The 17,037-nt window shown below is 32.2% G+C and overlaps 1 protein-coding gene across 9 annotated transcripts; it reads left to right on the forward strand.

The window, feature by feature from the left end:
• The first annotated feature begins 1,199 nt into the window (after positions 1-1,199).
• LOC133798526 (uncharacterized) lies at positions 1,200-11,221 on the forward strand. 9 transcript variants are annotated; one of them, XM_062236854.1, is made up of 15 exons: positions 1,209-1,399; positions 3,259-3,367; positions 3,689-3,752; positions 4,323-4,733; positions 4,858-4,913; positions 5,338-5,446; positions 5,646-5,713; positions 6,059-6,136; positions 8,155-8,219; positions 8,770-8,836; positions 8,936-9,118; positions 9,847-9,903; positions 10,013-10,108; positions 10,457-10,585; positions 10,752-11,221. In XM_062236854.1, exons 4-15 carry the CDS (start codon positions 4,328-4,330, stop codon positions 10,806-10,808), a joined length of 1,371 nt encoding a protein of 456 aa, XP_062092838.1. In that variant the 5' UTR covers positions 1,209-1,399; positions 3,259-3,367; positions 3,689-3,752; positions 4,323-4,327; the 3' UTR covers positions 10,809-11,221. The 9 variants fall into 9 exon arrangements, 8 of the variants coding, with proteins under 8 accessions (XP_062092835.1, XP_062092841.1, XP_062092840.1 ...); XM_062236851.1 differs by lacking the exon at positions 3,689-3,752 and having other exon boundaries at positions 1,200-1,399; XM_062236853.1 differs by lacking the exon at positions 3,689-3,752 and having other exon boundaries at positions 3,284-3,367.
• Positions 11,222-17,037: the final 5,816 nt, after the last annotated feature.

Here is a 17,037-nt window from a genome sequence, read left to right on the forward strand (position 1 = left end):
TAACGTTTTGACCAAACATGAGGTCCAAAAATTAGTTTTTTTAAAATAAATTGTCTAAACAGGTAATCGAATACACGTAGTTCAAAAAATCTATCTATATATACATATTTTTTTAAAAGTTTTGGCAAAACACGAGGTTCGAAAGTTAATTCTTTAAAATAAAATAAAATAAATTTTTAATAATTTATTTGACCATTTTAAAAATTAAGGGTTCAAATAAGTAATCGAACAAAATACATGTTGTTCAAATAATCTATCTAATATACCTATTTTTAATATTTTGACAAAACACGAGGTCCAAATTTTAAAATTTTAAAATAAATGGTCTAATTAGGTATTCAAATACATGTAGTTCAAATAATCTACCTATATATACCAAAATTTTAACATTTTGAAAAAAACATGAGGTCCAAAAGTTAATTTTTTTAAATAAAATGTCCAAACAGATGATCAGCTAAAATAGAAGGTTCAAAATAGTGTGAACTCTTGCACAAAGCATATATTATATATAATTTATTTTTTATAAATAATTTTTAACATTTTGAATATATGCATGGTCCAAATGTTAATTTTTATAAATAAAATGTCAAAATGAGTAATTGGTTTAAATATAGTGTTCAAATAATCGACTTATCTATTTATTTATTTTTTATTTTTTTTGAGAAAACATAAGGTCTAAAAATTATTTTTTATAAATAAAGGGTAATTGACGAAAATAACTATTACAAAATTTATATTTTTTAGTTTATATATACTTTAAAATTATAATTTATTTTATTATATATATTTAAAAAAATAAAATCAGTATTTATTAAAATTATAGACAATATTTACAATTTTAAAATATATTATATATGTAATCACACTTATTAATGACATGAACTTCCAACAATTTTATGGAAATTTAACAGTATTTGGATTAGAAAAAATAAATTATATAATTTGATTTTAAATTAGAGCAATAAGTTCCCACAAAAAAATAAAATAAAATAGAGCAATAAGTTAGAGGTGATGATAAAGTGAAAGAAAATAAAACCAACAATAAAAAAACGTGGTTGTGAGTACTAAGTGGTCACATGGTAATAATATATATTATAATGTCAATTATATAATATTATTTGAATATTTTTGTATATTAAAACTATTGGATATATTATTTATTTTAATTATTATATTTATTGTATCAATAAAAGGGTCTCATTTCACTAGAAACCCTTGACATTTCTGCTGCAAAGAAAGAACTAGCCGCGCAAAGGACCAGCCACACAAAGGGTTCTCTCGGTACCTGCTCCATCTCCGGCGACGTGGACCATTTTAGGCGCCGACTGCGCCATTTCCGGCGGCGTCAAGCCTAGAGGACAGCGGCTGCGTTTGTATTCTCCATTTTCAGCGCACCAAGGTATTTCTCCCTCAATTATTTCCATTTCTTTGATAAATAATAGTTCCCATTCATGAAAATCTGAAATATTCTATCTAAATTTGGTTTATTTGGTTTTAATCTTTGTTTTATATGTGAGTTTGAGTGAAGAGGGTTTTGATAGTTTTGCACCCACTAATTTCATATTCTAATTTCAGATTTTGAGTGGGTAAAACTTTTATTTTAGTTTGTTTTGATGCATTTTTAAAAAAAAATCCGACTATACAATAATTTGTTCTTTTGAGTGAAACACGCTGTAGTTAATGAGAGCAATTCAATTGGAATATTAATATACCAATTTGAAGACTAAGAAGAGCATCAAAGGGGTTATTATTGTGTAGTGCCACTGTTCGTAAGACTGTTGAAGAGAAAAACAAAAGTGGCTGCAAAGGCTTTGTCTAATCTGTTGTTATATATATATATATATATATATATATACATGAATAAGAAAAATGTTTAAGAGAAAGATAAGAATGCAAATGTTGATGCACTTAATGGTTGTTCATGTATTTAGATTTATTTTGTTAAACATAATGTATACGACTTGCCTTCAAATCTTTTATTGTTTTATATGATCTGCGTCTTGTCCTTTTTTTTCTATAAAATTTTAATTGTGGAATATATAATCCAAATTTTAAACACATTTAAACTTAGAAAATTGGAAGTTTCTTTTTCCTCTGCAAACAAAAACCAAGCTAACAAAAATGTATAAGAAATACATTTGGAGATATGGTGCATACGTATTTTGATTATGATATGGTATATACTTTTTTAACTATTGGAGTGTGATATGTAATGGGATGGGGACTAAGGTTCCAACTTTGTTAATAAATAAATTAAGTGAAATCAAGTACTTGGTGGACAAAACATCTTCATTTTTGTACTTCGTTCGTTTTGTTTTGCTTACTTTGTCTTTGTTTGTACCCTTTTCTTTTGGCTTGGGTAAAGGCTGTTATTTTAAAATTTTAATTTCTACGTAATATATCTATGTGAGAGCTCATGAGTCCTCTTTTGGGCTTCTTAGTAATGCAAGCCAAATGGCTATAGACAACAAGTCTTTGTTATGGTTACTTATCTCTTTTTATTGTCTTTGTTTTATTGAGTTGATTACCGATCTTATATATTAGATAATAGATGCAATTAGTTTTCCTTATGATATGTTTATTTGGGAATTATATGGGTGTAATGATGGAGATCTTTTTCTAAAGGGAAGAAGAAATTGTTTGAGGAATCCATCACAAGTGTTGTTATTCATATTGAAATTTTTAGATTGTTATTAGGAGTTAGAGGTGGTTTGAGTTTTTGTATGTATATATTTTTTATTTTTATTTTGAGACTTTATTTTCACGAGATTTAGAGTAGTAATTTGATATTAATATTATTACATTTCCTTACAGAGGACGACGAAAGATTTAGTTCTGTATATATTTTCTTGTTAATATTTAATTAAATTTGAATTTATTTAAAATTTTTAATAATTATATTATATATCATAGAAATTACAATTGAATATAAATATAAATTAATTTTTTACAAAATTATAAATGTAATTTTTAAGGACACACTTAAAGTCCAGTTTTTAGGACGTGCAAAGAGTGTCTTACAGCTTCTTTGAAGGACTCACATTGGGTGTACTTAATACCTGTGCTTTTAGGGCACTACCTTTAAGGACTCACACTCGCACTAGGGTGTTCTTAAAACTTTTTAAGAACTCGCAAAGAGAGTCCTTAAAACTTTCTGTAGTAGTGTTGCAATGAAAAAAAATTGGAAACAAAATAATCTGACGTGTTTTTGGGGTGGAGGTTGACCGTAACACTCCTCTTCTTGATAATAACCTGCAGTTCACCATTGAATTGGCTGGTGCAGAATCTGCCAATATACCAAAGTGTTACTCTATGGAAATGTCCAAAGATTTTATTCCAATGTCTGTATTCTCCGAGTCTTCTCAAGGTGAGCATGCATCTCTCCAATGTAAATATTTTGGTATGCATTTGGAATGAGTCTTAATACGACGTCCTTGGTGATTTATTATTAGCTTGGAATTACTTTTTAAGTTGGTATAAAGTTTTGGGAAATTAGAGGGGGCTGAGTTTTAATAGTATTCCAGAATAATTATATAATAATTTTTGTATACTATTTTTATAAATAAAGTTGAAAAAACATTATGTAAATTTTTTAAGATAATAACAAGTTCCTAGAATTAGAAAACAATACAATTTAGACAAAATTGTGTTTTTTGCATCCACAAAATTAAAATTACAAAATGTCCAGAGTAAAAGAATCGCTTCAGATTGGCGTAAGAGTGAACCACTCTCCTCTTTCTCTCCATCACCTGGTAACTTCTCTCTCTTTTCAAATGTTCACAATTTTATGACCTGTTTGATTTGCGGGAAAGAGTCCAGGATCCCCTATTTCTATGTCTATGTTGAGACTCTTTACTCTCTTTGAGAATTTAATCTACAAAGAAGTTGTGTTTTTTTAAGGCAACTAAATGAGATATGGTGGTAACATTTTTTGAATTCAAACAAATTTAAAACTGATTTTTCTGGTTATGCTGAGTTTTTTTTTTAGTGGCTCTCCTATCTCAATGTCCATTTTTGGGTGAAAAGGGAAGGGGTAGAATTTTTTTGAGAAAATTTCTAATGTTCGATTTGTGCCTAATCTAGCTTTGTTTCAAAGAGTCTAGATTTGTGTTCAAGATGGGAATGTAGAAACTCCAGTTGGGTATCAAGAATTTTTGTTAGTTGGCTTGTCTGACTGATAAGTTAATTAGGTTGATTTTGACATATCATTTGAAAATTGGAACCAAATAGATTAATAGTTTTTCAATTTATCTCCTTTTATTATATAGTGCACCCCTGGTTATAAATTTTGATAATTCTAATCAAGGATTTTGAAATCATAGATAATATGGAAAACCCGGATGCAAATCAGCTTCCTGAAGTGGATTCATTGCCTGATGGATTTGTTGAGAGCTTCCCAGAACCTCTGGCTCCTCAAACTCCTAACTTAGAACAGGAGAAACCTTTACCCAGTTACAAGGAGGGAAATACCACAGATTGCTCGAATGAATCCGCAGCAAATGAGTTTCAGCATAGTCAGAGTAGGACAGAGAAGACACAAAAGCTGAGAACTTTTCCTGTTGTATTATCTGAATCAGATAGTTTTGATACTTCAATTGAGGCACCAAGTAAGAACTCTATGGAGCATACAGAAGGTTCACTTGTTGCGCCAAATTCAGAGGCTTCAGTTGGGGTATTGGAATGCTGTGAGGAAAAGAAACAACTTACAGAAAAATGTCAAAGTTTAGAGAGACGTAGTTATCTGATCCTTGTGATGTCCCACATTCCTCTGAAACTTAAATTTGCATGTTTCACCAATTATTTTTATTCCTTTGGTTTTGAATTCTTGATATTAATTTTTCGTGTATCATTTTGCAGCCATTGAAGGCCACTCAAGTGCACCAACTACCAATACTTTGAAAAACAGAAAACCCGTCAGTACTTTTCCATGTTTGCTTCCTATGTTGTAAAGACTAAACTAATAATAAAATTTAGTTTGCCTTACTCCTTTTTCTTTAATACCCAAACTTGAGTATGAAGTTTGAAGATGTATTGATAGGATAACTTCATTATTTTGAGACTCAGAAATTCATAGAGGTTCATTTTTTTTTAAATATATATTCCACGAACTCAACACTCTATGATGTTTCAATATCCTAGGAAAAGAATATTCTATTTGCTTCGTTTTTGTATGAACTTTTGCTAGTCATGCCTAGTGGACCTAGTTTGCTGTTATTTAGTCATCACTCACTATTTTTTTGGATATAAATTTTACTTGCCCTTTTCATGGAACATAAAGTGTACGTCACTCAAAAGTTACTTTATTAAGCTTTGTATGTTGGATCCTTTTTTATACAGGAAATTCGTGAGACCAAGCGTAAGAGTGTGAAGCGCACCTCTAAATCAGAACAAGAGTTTTTAGAGTTCACTTTGAAATATCAACAAGTTCTTGCTGAAAGGGATTCAGGTATATGTTGAAATCATTATAGTAACATTTTAGTTACACCTTGAGCTCCTTATTTACCAATGGGCAGGTTGGTTTTGGTTTCTAATTTTCTTAGAACAAATTTCAGATCTAATATTTCCATGTTTTTAATATGTTTGAATATAAGCAAGGTTATTTCTAATTGATAAATTTTTTGGTCGTGCCCTCTTATCTTTTATAGCCATTGCTGTTCGAGATAAACTTGAGTCACTTTGTAGAGAATTACAGCGTCAAAACAAAATTCTTATGGTAAGTAATTTTTCTGTGCTCAGCACCCTTACTATTTGTAGGTTGGTTTTTGGTTGGAAGTGTGGTTCATTTGATGCATATATTTACTTCTTCTAGTGAGAACTCGGGAAGTAGTTGTGATTGTTGTTGTTAACACAACTCGTTGAGATCATAATATATATATGTACATACATGTATCAACTTTCTGACTAATTTGCTGGCCCTGTTGTTGGATTTTCTTACCACTTTTGAGAGAGAGAATAACCTGAAAGTTCCCTCCGCAAACACCCTTTTTTCTTTCCATCTTTTTCTTGTTTTTGTTTTGTTCTTGTATGATTGTGTAAGACTTTGCTGACAATTGAACAGGATGAATGCAAAAGGGTGTCAACGGAGGGGCAAAATTTGAGGCTAGACTTATCAGCCAGGTTCCAAGATGCAATAAAGGTTGGCTCTCTCTCTCTCTCTCTCAAGTCTTTTATAAGCTCGTACTTCACAATTGTTTTATCTTTCCATGGTGAAAACTGCTAGGATGATGTTTGCATCTTTTTGTTGCAGACTTTTTCTTTGATCAAACTTCTTCCTAATTTTAATTTTTTTTTTTTGCTTTTGCTTGGATGTACTTTGGCGCCTGTAGTGTGAATGTGATTTCATAATCATTAATGTTGTATCAAAATACTTATAATATTTGAAAACTAATAACTTTTGGTATAATATATAGACTTTTTACTCAGAATTCCAGAAATAGATTTAAGCAGTGGAAACAAGGAAGTGTTTAAGGGGTAGTTAAAGTTTGGACATTACTAATAGGCCCCATATAAATAGTACTTATGTTAGGAGAAACAAGAAAGACTAAGAGGTTTTATTATGTTTTTTATAATATTATTTTTTTTAGTTAGTCCGTCCTGGATATATTCTATAAATACCCTTAATTAGTTTCAGAAGGCATTTGGGTATTGGTATCCTTGGGATTGGAATTGGGAGTGGAAGGTCTCTCGAACTACCATTGTAACTGAATCTTTATCTTCTATACAGAATTCTTTCAGCTCAAAGTTTTTTTTTCTCATTCTCTAATTGTCCTAGCTGCTTCTTTAAGTGTCTCTAAGTATCTTGGTTACTGTCATGTCTAGGTTTTGGGTCCTAACAGTGGCATCAGAGCCTTTCTTTCCTCAGACGTGGCAGTTGAGATACCTTGGCTTGACCTAGCCGCTTCCATTCCCAAAAATACTTTAGTTGTCCTAGATCCTTGGTATCAAATTCTCTGGAGAGCAGATGTATGAGATGAATCATTTCCTCTTCACAATTTCCAGTAAGTCATCTACATATACAATGAGTCTCCCACTAACTGCATGTCTCACAAATAGTGTGATCGGATTGGCATTGAGTGTAGCCATTGCCTTAATACTATTGTGAGTCTGTCAAACTAGACTTGAGGCCATAGAGAGATAATGTTTATAAAGATTAGTTTAAGCCTCAAATCTTTTATTACAAATGTATTTTTTTAACTGTATATTTCTAAACACTAATAATCAAAACTAATAAATCATAAAAACAAATCATAACACTAAAATTTAAGGCAAAACTTGAATAAATTAATAAATATCTTCGGTTAACTCCTATTGTTGGAGCAGTTTTCGCTCTAATTCTCTCTCCCTAGTTTTCTACATCTATAATTACTCTTCCCTAGTTTGAAAAGAGGCTTCGGGTATTGTGGGGATTGGAATTGGGAGAGTGGAAGGTCTCTCGAACTACTTTCACCAGTGTAACCGAATCTTTATCTTCAATATAGAATTCTATTTAATTCGTGATGCTGATATTGATAATAAGTATATATCTGTGTGTACAACTTGCTGAAGCATCTATTGTGATTTTAATTACAATTTTGAAGCTTTGTATCTTGAATTATTTTGCATATATAATGCATGGAACTTAGTATTACTTTACCTTGATTTACTAGATAAGAACCATGCATACAGGCAGTGATGGACCCAGGAATTAAATTTAGGGGGGGGATTTTAAAAAAAATATATATATAATAAGCCAATTTTTTTTTTAAATATTAATTGCATGTATAAAGTAAAAAAGCGCCAGTGGAGTTTGAACCCTTGTTAGGGTGATCTATATATGTCAACTTACCCATTTGCTTTTAAATATTAGCTTCAATTAAAAATATATACATTGATTAATTGAAATACATATATTTTTTCAAAAAATTTTTATATATATATTTTTTTAGTAGGGGCGGCCGCCCACACTCACTCCATGTGGGTCCGCCCCTGCATACAGGGCAAGCTGTTGTGATTAGATCTTAGTCAGCGGCCAAATGTTTTTGACATATTGGTGATGCTTTAATAATAAAATGGTTATGGCATTTTCCTTGGTGGTTATTGCTTATAAAGGTTTTTGACATATTGTTGTTGCTTAAATAATAAAATTGTTATTGCATATGTTTCCTTTTGTTATAGGATGTGAGCAATAAGCTAGATGAGCAAAAGGATGAATACCTCTCTCAGTTGAAGGAGAATGAGATGTAAGACCACAATTGTTCTAGAGAAACTATAACTTAATATTGTTTCATTTCATCCTCACCGATTTTAATAATAGGTGGACATGATGCTCCCACTAAAATAAAATTATATTTCTTATTTATTATCATACTATTTAATAAAATAAAATAAAACAGAATGGGATATGTGATCTATGCATACTATTTATATCGTGTCACATTTTTTTTGTAATTATTATTATTAATATTGTCAGCTATGCTATACACAAATCTATTTTCCACCACTAAAATATTTAGTTGGGGATCAATCCCAGTTCCCCGTGCATGGTTTCTGTCTTGTTTATGTCTATTACCCATAAACAACTTGTGGGTGAGTGGAAAAAGATGCAAACCTTACATAATATTTTGATTGTAAAATTTGAACTTCATCTCAGGTCTTCTGGTTAGTGTCTTTCGAGTAAATAGAATCTCCAATCTTTAAGGCCTAGCTTTCCATTAAATATATATTCTGTTGGAACAATTAACTATTAGAGAGTGAGAAGAAGAATTTTATAATATGGTGCTCTATGTTCAGGTTAAGAACGAAGCTGAAACAACTAGCTGATCAGTATACTCTTTCAGAACAACATCATGAACAAAGGGTACAATTTTTTTTTCACTTGCTGGAGTTATTGTATCAGGATATGCTGTTAATGTTGTTCTTTGATGACCAAGTAATTTGTTTGGATTATAATGCACAGTTAAAGCAAAAAAGCTTGGAACTTCAGATTTCTGATTTGAAGATTAAACAACATGAAGAGAAACTAGGGCAGGAACAGTCCCGGATAAAGGTATATGCTGAACAAGTGTCACAATTGCTAGCAACGGAAAAGAACTTGCGTTTACAATTGACAGCTGATGGAGAAAAGTTCCAACAATTCCAGGTCAAGTTTCTCCATGTTTTGTCCTACCTTGTATCATCAACTCTTTTTTAGAAGCTCATGATTGAGGATACAAGGAATGGATTCATTTACAGATATCTAGATTCCATTCCATTACTTTGTTAAACAAGTCGATGCGCAGTCATCTTAGAGTCTTCTGGGTATAACCCTTCTTATCAAGAACCTCAAATTTATACCAATCAAATAAAAGACCTATAGTTTCTGCACCATGGTGTGTGTTGTGTGTGCATCTCTACTTTCAAAGTATATACACATAAATTTATATAGCCACTTATATCTTAATTTTAGTACTTTCAAACAACAAGCAGTAAAATAAGAAGTTGGTTTAGACAAGTTCACTGACATAGAGCAAGTTCAAATTGTTTCCTTAATTGGTTGAAGGAAATCCCAAGCTTGTTGCCTTGTACTCTATTAAATGTGGCAAGGTTGCTTGCAATGGCTTGTTGCATTAATAATAATAGTTGTAGTAGTAGTAAAAATAATACAGAAGGGAATGATAGTAGATGAATAAAATAAATAGGTATTATAAAAAAATTCTCCAATCCTTCTACTTTTTCTTTTATGAGCATACAAGCAAAGTGAATCTTTGTCGACCTGTGTGGAAGGCACAGTGGTACACCACATACTTGTGTTCATATTGTAATTGTATGGCTATATTTCTGGTCAAATGTTCATTAATTTTTTCTTTCTTTTTAAAAATCATTTTGCAGGAAGCATTGTTAAAAAGCAACGAGGTTTTTGAAACTTTTAAACAGGAGATTCAGAAGGTATATTCTTTTCTTGAATCATCTGATTAAGACACTCAATTTTGATTGTTTTGGTATCATAATGTTTTAATTTACGCAGCAGTCTGCTTCTTGTGTATGTAAAACATAGATGGCAAAATCGATAAAGGAACTGAAGAAGGAAAATTCAATGTTGAAGAGCAAGACTGAGAAATCAGACATTACTCTTATTGAGCTTGTTGATGAGGTATTATATTTATGTGATTTCTAGCTTTCAAGTTGTTCATCAGTTGGTATATATTATGGTTATTCGTACCACATTTTCCTTGAATTATCTTGACATTTAATACAAGTTTGTTTCTTAAAGGGAAAAAAATAAATTCAGTTGGTGGTAAAAGATAATTTCAAACTTCAACATATCACTCGACCCCCACAAGCCCCCATGCACGCCCCACACAAATCTCTTTCCTGTCACTATTTTAACAAATATTCCTTTCTTGGTTTGCTGAACACCTGCTTTGAGTTTGGCTATGCAAGTGGGGTTGATCTTTATTTCCAGATTAAATTCCAATTGAAATTTCATTTCTCTGAGCAGCGTGAGCGGTTGAAGAAACAGTTAGAAAAAACAAAAAATCAGAAAGAGAAGCTTGAATCATTGTGCCGGTCTCTTCAGGCAGAAAGAAAACAAAATTCTGTTGGGAGCTTCAATTCTGATTATGTTCAGGTATGGTATATTGATAATTGATGTTCCTATGTATCTTGTATGAATTTATGTTTATGTCTTTGCTCCAATGAATATTGATTGTTATCAAGAAAAACTATGAAAGCTCGACATAAATTACAATGGTAATAGTTCTGATATTTTTTTGTCATTGTGATAATCACTTCAGGTTGAAAGAAAAGAGGATTTCACAGGGAGCAACAGCTCTGAATCTGTTGCAGTATGAATAGTGACAGAGTCAAGTATGCTTGTTTTTTTTTCTCTTTTGTGCGAAGAAGCAGGAACATTGATTTGTATATACTCCCAAGTGTTTTTAAAGTCTTTCTCGTGTCATTTGAGAAACGAGTACTTTAGGTATATTTATTTTCTTGAATCACCATCTATTTATGTAAGTTTGCAACTGGATTAATTGTTGTACGCAAAGTTGTCCGGGGTGGCGGAATTTGGGACATCTTTTTTGAACGAGGTAAGGATGCAATATAATATGATCTTGGGCAGGCGTACGGGTCTTCAAATTAAACGAAAACGGTGACTTGAGCCCTGGAGTAAAGCTCTACTAGTATGAATGGTTTTATTCTAATTATTACTATTTGAATGTTTACAATTAAGTTAATATGCATTGCTAGAGAATGAGAATTATTTCAAGTGTTAATTTTAATGCAACCCGATGAGAAGCCCTTTGTACTAGTTTGCAAATTTTGGCCACAATTTTGGTTAATGTTCGCATGACATTTCAAAATAACGCAAACGGTTTCTTCTTAATGTGGAAGGTCATATTAGTTTCCACCACCTGTCGGGGTTGACCTTGGGATTTGTCGCAGACTTAAAATTTCATCATTTCAGACAGCGCAGAATTGGCCGATGTTTATTTTCAGATTCTGTTACTACTTGTAGTTCTTCTATCTCTATGTGGCATTACTTTGTCAGGCTTTAGCCCGACTCAACTTAGGAGTTGGAGGTAGCATAGTAGAGGACCAATTAGAAGGTAGCGAGTCTATCAGCGTAGGGGGAAATATAGGGTAACTCTACTAATAGTATATTAACTAGGAGACGGTACAGCGCTTGTATGTGATTTATATTTTTGTAGTTTTTAAATGTTTACATTGAGTGAGTGACATAATATAAAGTAATAGTATTGTATTCTTGGAATAAATTTTTTTATAAAAGAAATATTTTGATGTGTTTGAAAGCAACAATATATATCATATCTATTGAATAAGTAAAATACATAATGTAAATTATGAATTGCAGATAATGAAAGTATTATGCTATTTTGATGCATTGGAAACAAAAATATAATATTGAACCTCGGAAGGCCACACAACTTGAAAAAAAAAAATAATAGAAAAATTGTTAAGGATAAATCATAACAGTGTTTAGGACCAAACAAAAGTAGTAGGACATTGTAAATTGTACTATTTATTTGAATGAAACAACAATAGTGAAAAAGATATCAGAGAGGATTCACATCTCCAACTTTCTTATCATTTCAGCCATACTTGACAAAATAATTATGTAGTCACAATCTCAAAATAGTTTAAAACAATAAGTGTTATATAAATGTGTTAATTGTATGATAGAAATAATGTTATTATTATTATTGTAAATCATTATTATTTATTCTTAACCATTTAGTATTATATTATATCATTAATGGTTTTTTTACATTATTTACAAAAATTAGTATCTATGTTTTGTTATAATTGATTGTTACAATTTCAGTCATGATATTAATTACATAATTAATAAACCGCCCATATATGCATCAACAATTCCTAATCCGAAACTTATATGCTTTTTTCCAATCTAATTCTAACAAGTTTAAATAAATTAATCCAATCAAGTAATAAGAAATGAAAGAGAACATGTTTAAGGTCTTTAAGCACAAATGGTTTATACTTCTATATATGCACCCCTTAATCTTAATGCCTCTTTCATTCTAGATTTTATTAGGCGTACATGTACTATCCTATACTTACATTATACCATTTCCTCAATTATTCCACCAAACATATTCTGTTTGTGGTCTTAAACCTCCAATGTTTTCAAATTTAACAAAATACCAAATAACTGAAGAGAGTCAGTGTTGAGGGTTAGGAAATTAAGAGTCTTAAAGTTTGATCTTTGAGTTCCATAGGAATAGGAATCGGTTCCTATTCTACATATGTTTCTCATTTTTGTAATTAATAGTTTAAGTCTTGTATAGCCTATATATATATATATATATATATAACCCTAGGTTGTAAATCTTAGACAGAGAAGAATATATACAACAAGAAAGTTTTTTCCCTCACCATTTGCACATGGTATCAGAGCCCTAAGACTTTTTTTTTCCTCTTCTTGGCAATCTGATTTTTGTCTAGTTCCGGTTGTCTTCTTCAGCACCGGTAGCATATGTTCTCTTCTTGTGCTTCAGCTCTCCTCGGCAGTCGCACGGTAGTTCCAGGCGTAGCTCTCAGTCGTTGTCTTCTGTCTAGGCCCTCTCGGCGGTCGTTGTCGCACGGCAGCCCAGCAGTCGCACAAGTCTTCGGCGTCCTCTCCCATCGTATGGAGCCTAGAGGTTCTCAGCATTTCAAAAGCCCAGAGGCATCTCGACAGTCTAGAAGATGTCAAGCAGTGAAGACATATCATCTCAAACTATTGGGCCCATCTCTGAAAGTATTGGGCCTCACTCAGCCCAAACTTTGCCCAATGGGTCCATAGGCTCCATTTATAACCTGGATAGTGGTTCTCTTAATATTACAACCCATAAACTTGATGGAAAAAATTACTTACAATGGGTCAAATCTGTCAAACTTGTTATATGTGGTCATGGTAAGCTAGGATACATCACTGGTGATCTCTTAGTACCACTTGTCAATGATCCTACATACAAGGTATGGCAAGCGGAAAATTCAATTGTTCTTGTGTGGCTATTTAATTCAATGGACTCAAAAATCAGCCGCATATATTTATTCTTTAAGACTGCTAAGGAGGTGTGGGATGCTACCAGGAAAATGTATTTTGATCGCGGTAACGCTTCTCAGAATTTTGAAATAAGCTCAAAGAAATCAAGCAAGGTAATCAAACTATTACCCAATATTTTTTTGACTTACAAGACTTGTGGCAGGAGCTCGATTTGTACCTTGATACAACACCACTATGTGCTAACTGCATTACGATCCAACGGCACCAGTTAGAGAAAGAACGAGTTTTTGATTTTCTTACAGAGTTAAACAGTAATCTTGATGAAGTCAGAGATCGTTTGGTGGGTCGTGCCCCACTTCCTGATACTGAAGAAGCATTCTCTGAGGTTAGACGTGAAGAATCACGTCGTCGTGTCATGCTCACTACTCCTGAACTACAACCCATTGAAAGTTCAGCTCTCGTTTCAAAATCCGGCCCACCACCACATGGAAAATCCATTCCTGACCCTCGACCTAATCGTAAGGGTGATCGACCGTGGTGTGATCACTGCCAACGTCACGGTCATACTTGATCCACTTGTTGGGTAATCCATGGTAAACCACCCAACTGGACTCCTCGCCGCCAACATGAGAGAAAGGCATACCAAACTCAGACTGAGAGTAGCACTGATCAAAATAGTGCGACTACCCCTCCGTTCAGTAGGGAACAACTTGCCCACTTATGCACTCTTTTGAGTCAATCATCCATGAAACCCAGTTCCGGTCCTGAGACTCATAGTGCCTCTGTTGCACACTCTGGTAATTTTTCTTCTACTTCCAACACACCATGGATCATCGATTCAGGAGCCACTGATCACATGACAGATTTACCACATTTGTTTGATAATTATTTTCCATGTTCCACTAAATCTAGCGTCACAATTGCAAATGGCACCCATTCTCTTATTGTTGGAATAGGCACTATTAAATTATCTGCTGATCTCATTCTTAAATCAATTATTTATGTTCCTTCTTTGCAATGCAATTTAATCTCTATCCACAAAGTAACCAGTGATAATCATTACTTTGCTAAATTCGTGTCCAATTCTTGTCAATTTCAGGATCTATCATCGGGAAGGATGATTGGCAGTGCTAGGATTCGTGACGGACTTTATTTCTTTGAAAGACAACAACCTGTCAAAGAGTCTTCTTCTCTACTGCATTTGGGTTCAAATTCTATTTCTAATTCTTGTTCATCTTTTGTTTCAAACTTTGTTTCACATTCAGACTAAAAAACAATTATGTTGTGGCATTGTCGACTTAGGCATCCAAGTTTTTTATATTTAAAATATTTATTTCCATCTTTTTTTTGTCAATAAAAATGTTGCTGATTTTCATTGTGATATTTGTCAATTTTCCAAGCATACACGTGCTTCGTTCCCTCACAAAATATATACACCTTCCAACACATTCTCTCTCATTCATAGTGACATATGGGGACCTTCCAAGGTCAATACTTCTAATGGTAAGAGATGGTTTATCTCTTTTATCGATGATCACACACGTCTCACTTGGGTCTTTCTCCTTAAAAGTAAATCTGAAACATACCAAGTCTTTCAGAACTTTCATCATATGATCCAAACACAGTACCAAATGTCAATAAGAATACTTCGTACCGACAATGGTATTGAGTATTTCAATACCACTCTCGGTCCCTATCTTCTTCAAAATGGGATTATTCATCAAAGCTCGTGTGTTGATACTCCGTAACTGAATGGGGTTGCTGAACGCAAAAATCGCCATCTCTTAGAAGTTGGTCGTGCTCTTATGTTCATTATGCATGTTGCTAAATGATGGACCCAAAACGGGTATGTTTTAAAAATTCGCAAGCACATGAATCATATATGAAATATAGTGTTCGTGTAAGCACGAGATCGAATCCAAATGAGTTGTCTAAAATAAAAAACAAAACTATTTTAAACCAAAATAAATAAATTTTAACCTAGCTCCAAAGATTGATGAGATTTAATGTCATGAACATAAAATAAAAGATTTAATATAAAGCTATTTAAGAGAATACAAAGGAAACCAATTATGATTTGAAAATAAGTTGTAAAAGAAAGATTATTAAGATACTAGAATCCACAAAATGTAAGTTTAATAATATTTATTAGTATATTGATTCCCAAGTTTTAGTGATAGTTAAAATAAATCAAACTATCATTTTCCAAATAGATTTATAATTTTAAGCACAAATTACTTCTAAAAAGATAGTATTTTTCTTCGCTTTTCAAAAAGTATAATTTCAAAGTATTTAATGTGAATCAACCTAATGAAACAACAAAAAATCAAATAACATTATTTATAAGGCAAAACATAATATTTTTGTTCTAAGCATTGGATGTGTACAATTTAATGACACATCTTACACAAAGAATATTATGTTTTGCAAGATGAAGAACAAAGTGCCTATTATCTAACAATCCAAAATATGAGATATTAAAGATGAAAGACATATATGAAGAAGAAAAATTCATAAACTTTGTTGTATTACAAGGGAAATCAACATACAACATAAATATTATCTAGTTACAAGTTGCTTCATCATGATCTTAATAATCTTACGAAAAGTATTAGAAGCACATAACTAGAATAAAAATTACAAAATAAACAAAATACATACTTGAAAATGCTCTTGAAAAACCCCAAAATGGAAGAGAGGATGGTAGAGAGAAAATGGGAGAAAAGAATATGGTAACCAAAAATTAAGCACCCTAAAATGGTCTTGAAAGTCCATATTTATAGCCAAAATGAGAGCATTAAAATAATCAACTTAAATTAATTAAATTGATTAAATTAATTAAATAAAGTAAATATGGCAGGTAGAGGTAAATTGTAAGGTGTAATGATTATGTTGTCGTGAAATATGTGAGAAAATTGGGTAAAAAGGTAGCATTTTAGACATAGGGGAAAAAAGTACAAAAATACAATTGTTGGGCTCAAAATGGGGATAAAGGCAGCTTGTGGCTGTTTGGGCTCGGGCCTGGGGTGGTTCGTAGGCCCATGTGGCTGGTGAGGTAGCTATGGACTTTGGCTGAAATGTGAGGTGCAGCTGGGTCCGTGTGGTGTGGCTGCTGTCTTGGATTGGGCCCAACTAGGTTGCTGGTGAGGAAGGCAGGTTGGTTTCGGGCCTGGGCCCGTTGGAGGCTTTGGTGGCATCAGCTGGGAGAGCTCGAGCTGGGCCAGTTGGCTGATCTTATGGCATTTTTAAAAAAATGTCCTTTCTTTATTTTCCTTACTTTTCAAAGTCCAGAAATACCATAAATTCCCTACAAAATAAATATAAAATAAATCATAATAAAATATTTTCAGCTATAAAATAAATCAAGTTAATTCTTTGAAAATATTAATTATAACTTAATTTATATTTAGCATTTAAGCTCAATAATACAACATTTTTTACCTCAAATTAAACAACAATAATTCAAATAATTAACTACAACATATTATAATAAATATCTATAAAAACACACAAAAATATATAAAATCATGATAAGACTAATAAATTCA

The sequence above is a fragment of the Humulus lupulus genome, chromosome 8 (genome assembly GCF_963169125.1).
Source record: "Humulus lupulus chromosome 8, drHumLupu1.1, whole genome shotgun sequence".
NCBI classification, from domain to species: Eukaryota; Viridiplantae; Streptophyta; class Magnoliopsida; order Rosales; family Cannabaceae; genus Humulus; species Humulus lupulus.

What these genes read in the sequence shown, in the direction of transcription:
- LOC133798526 (XM_062236851.1), top strand. Translation starts at nt 3,313, where the DNA reads ATGGAAATGTCCAAAGATTTTATTCCAATGTCTGTATTCTCCGAGTCT. An exon ending in GTCAAAACAAAATTCTTATG is followed by an intron (nt 5,714 to 6,058) that starts GTAAGTAATTTT and finishes ACAATTGAACAG; the next exon opens with GATGAATGCAAAAGGGTGTC. An exon ending in GGTTCCAAGATGCAATAAAG is followed by an intron (nt 6,137 to 8,154) that starts GTTGGCTCTCTC and finishes CTTTTGTTATAG; the next exon opens with GATGTGAGCAATAAGCTAGA.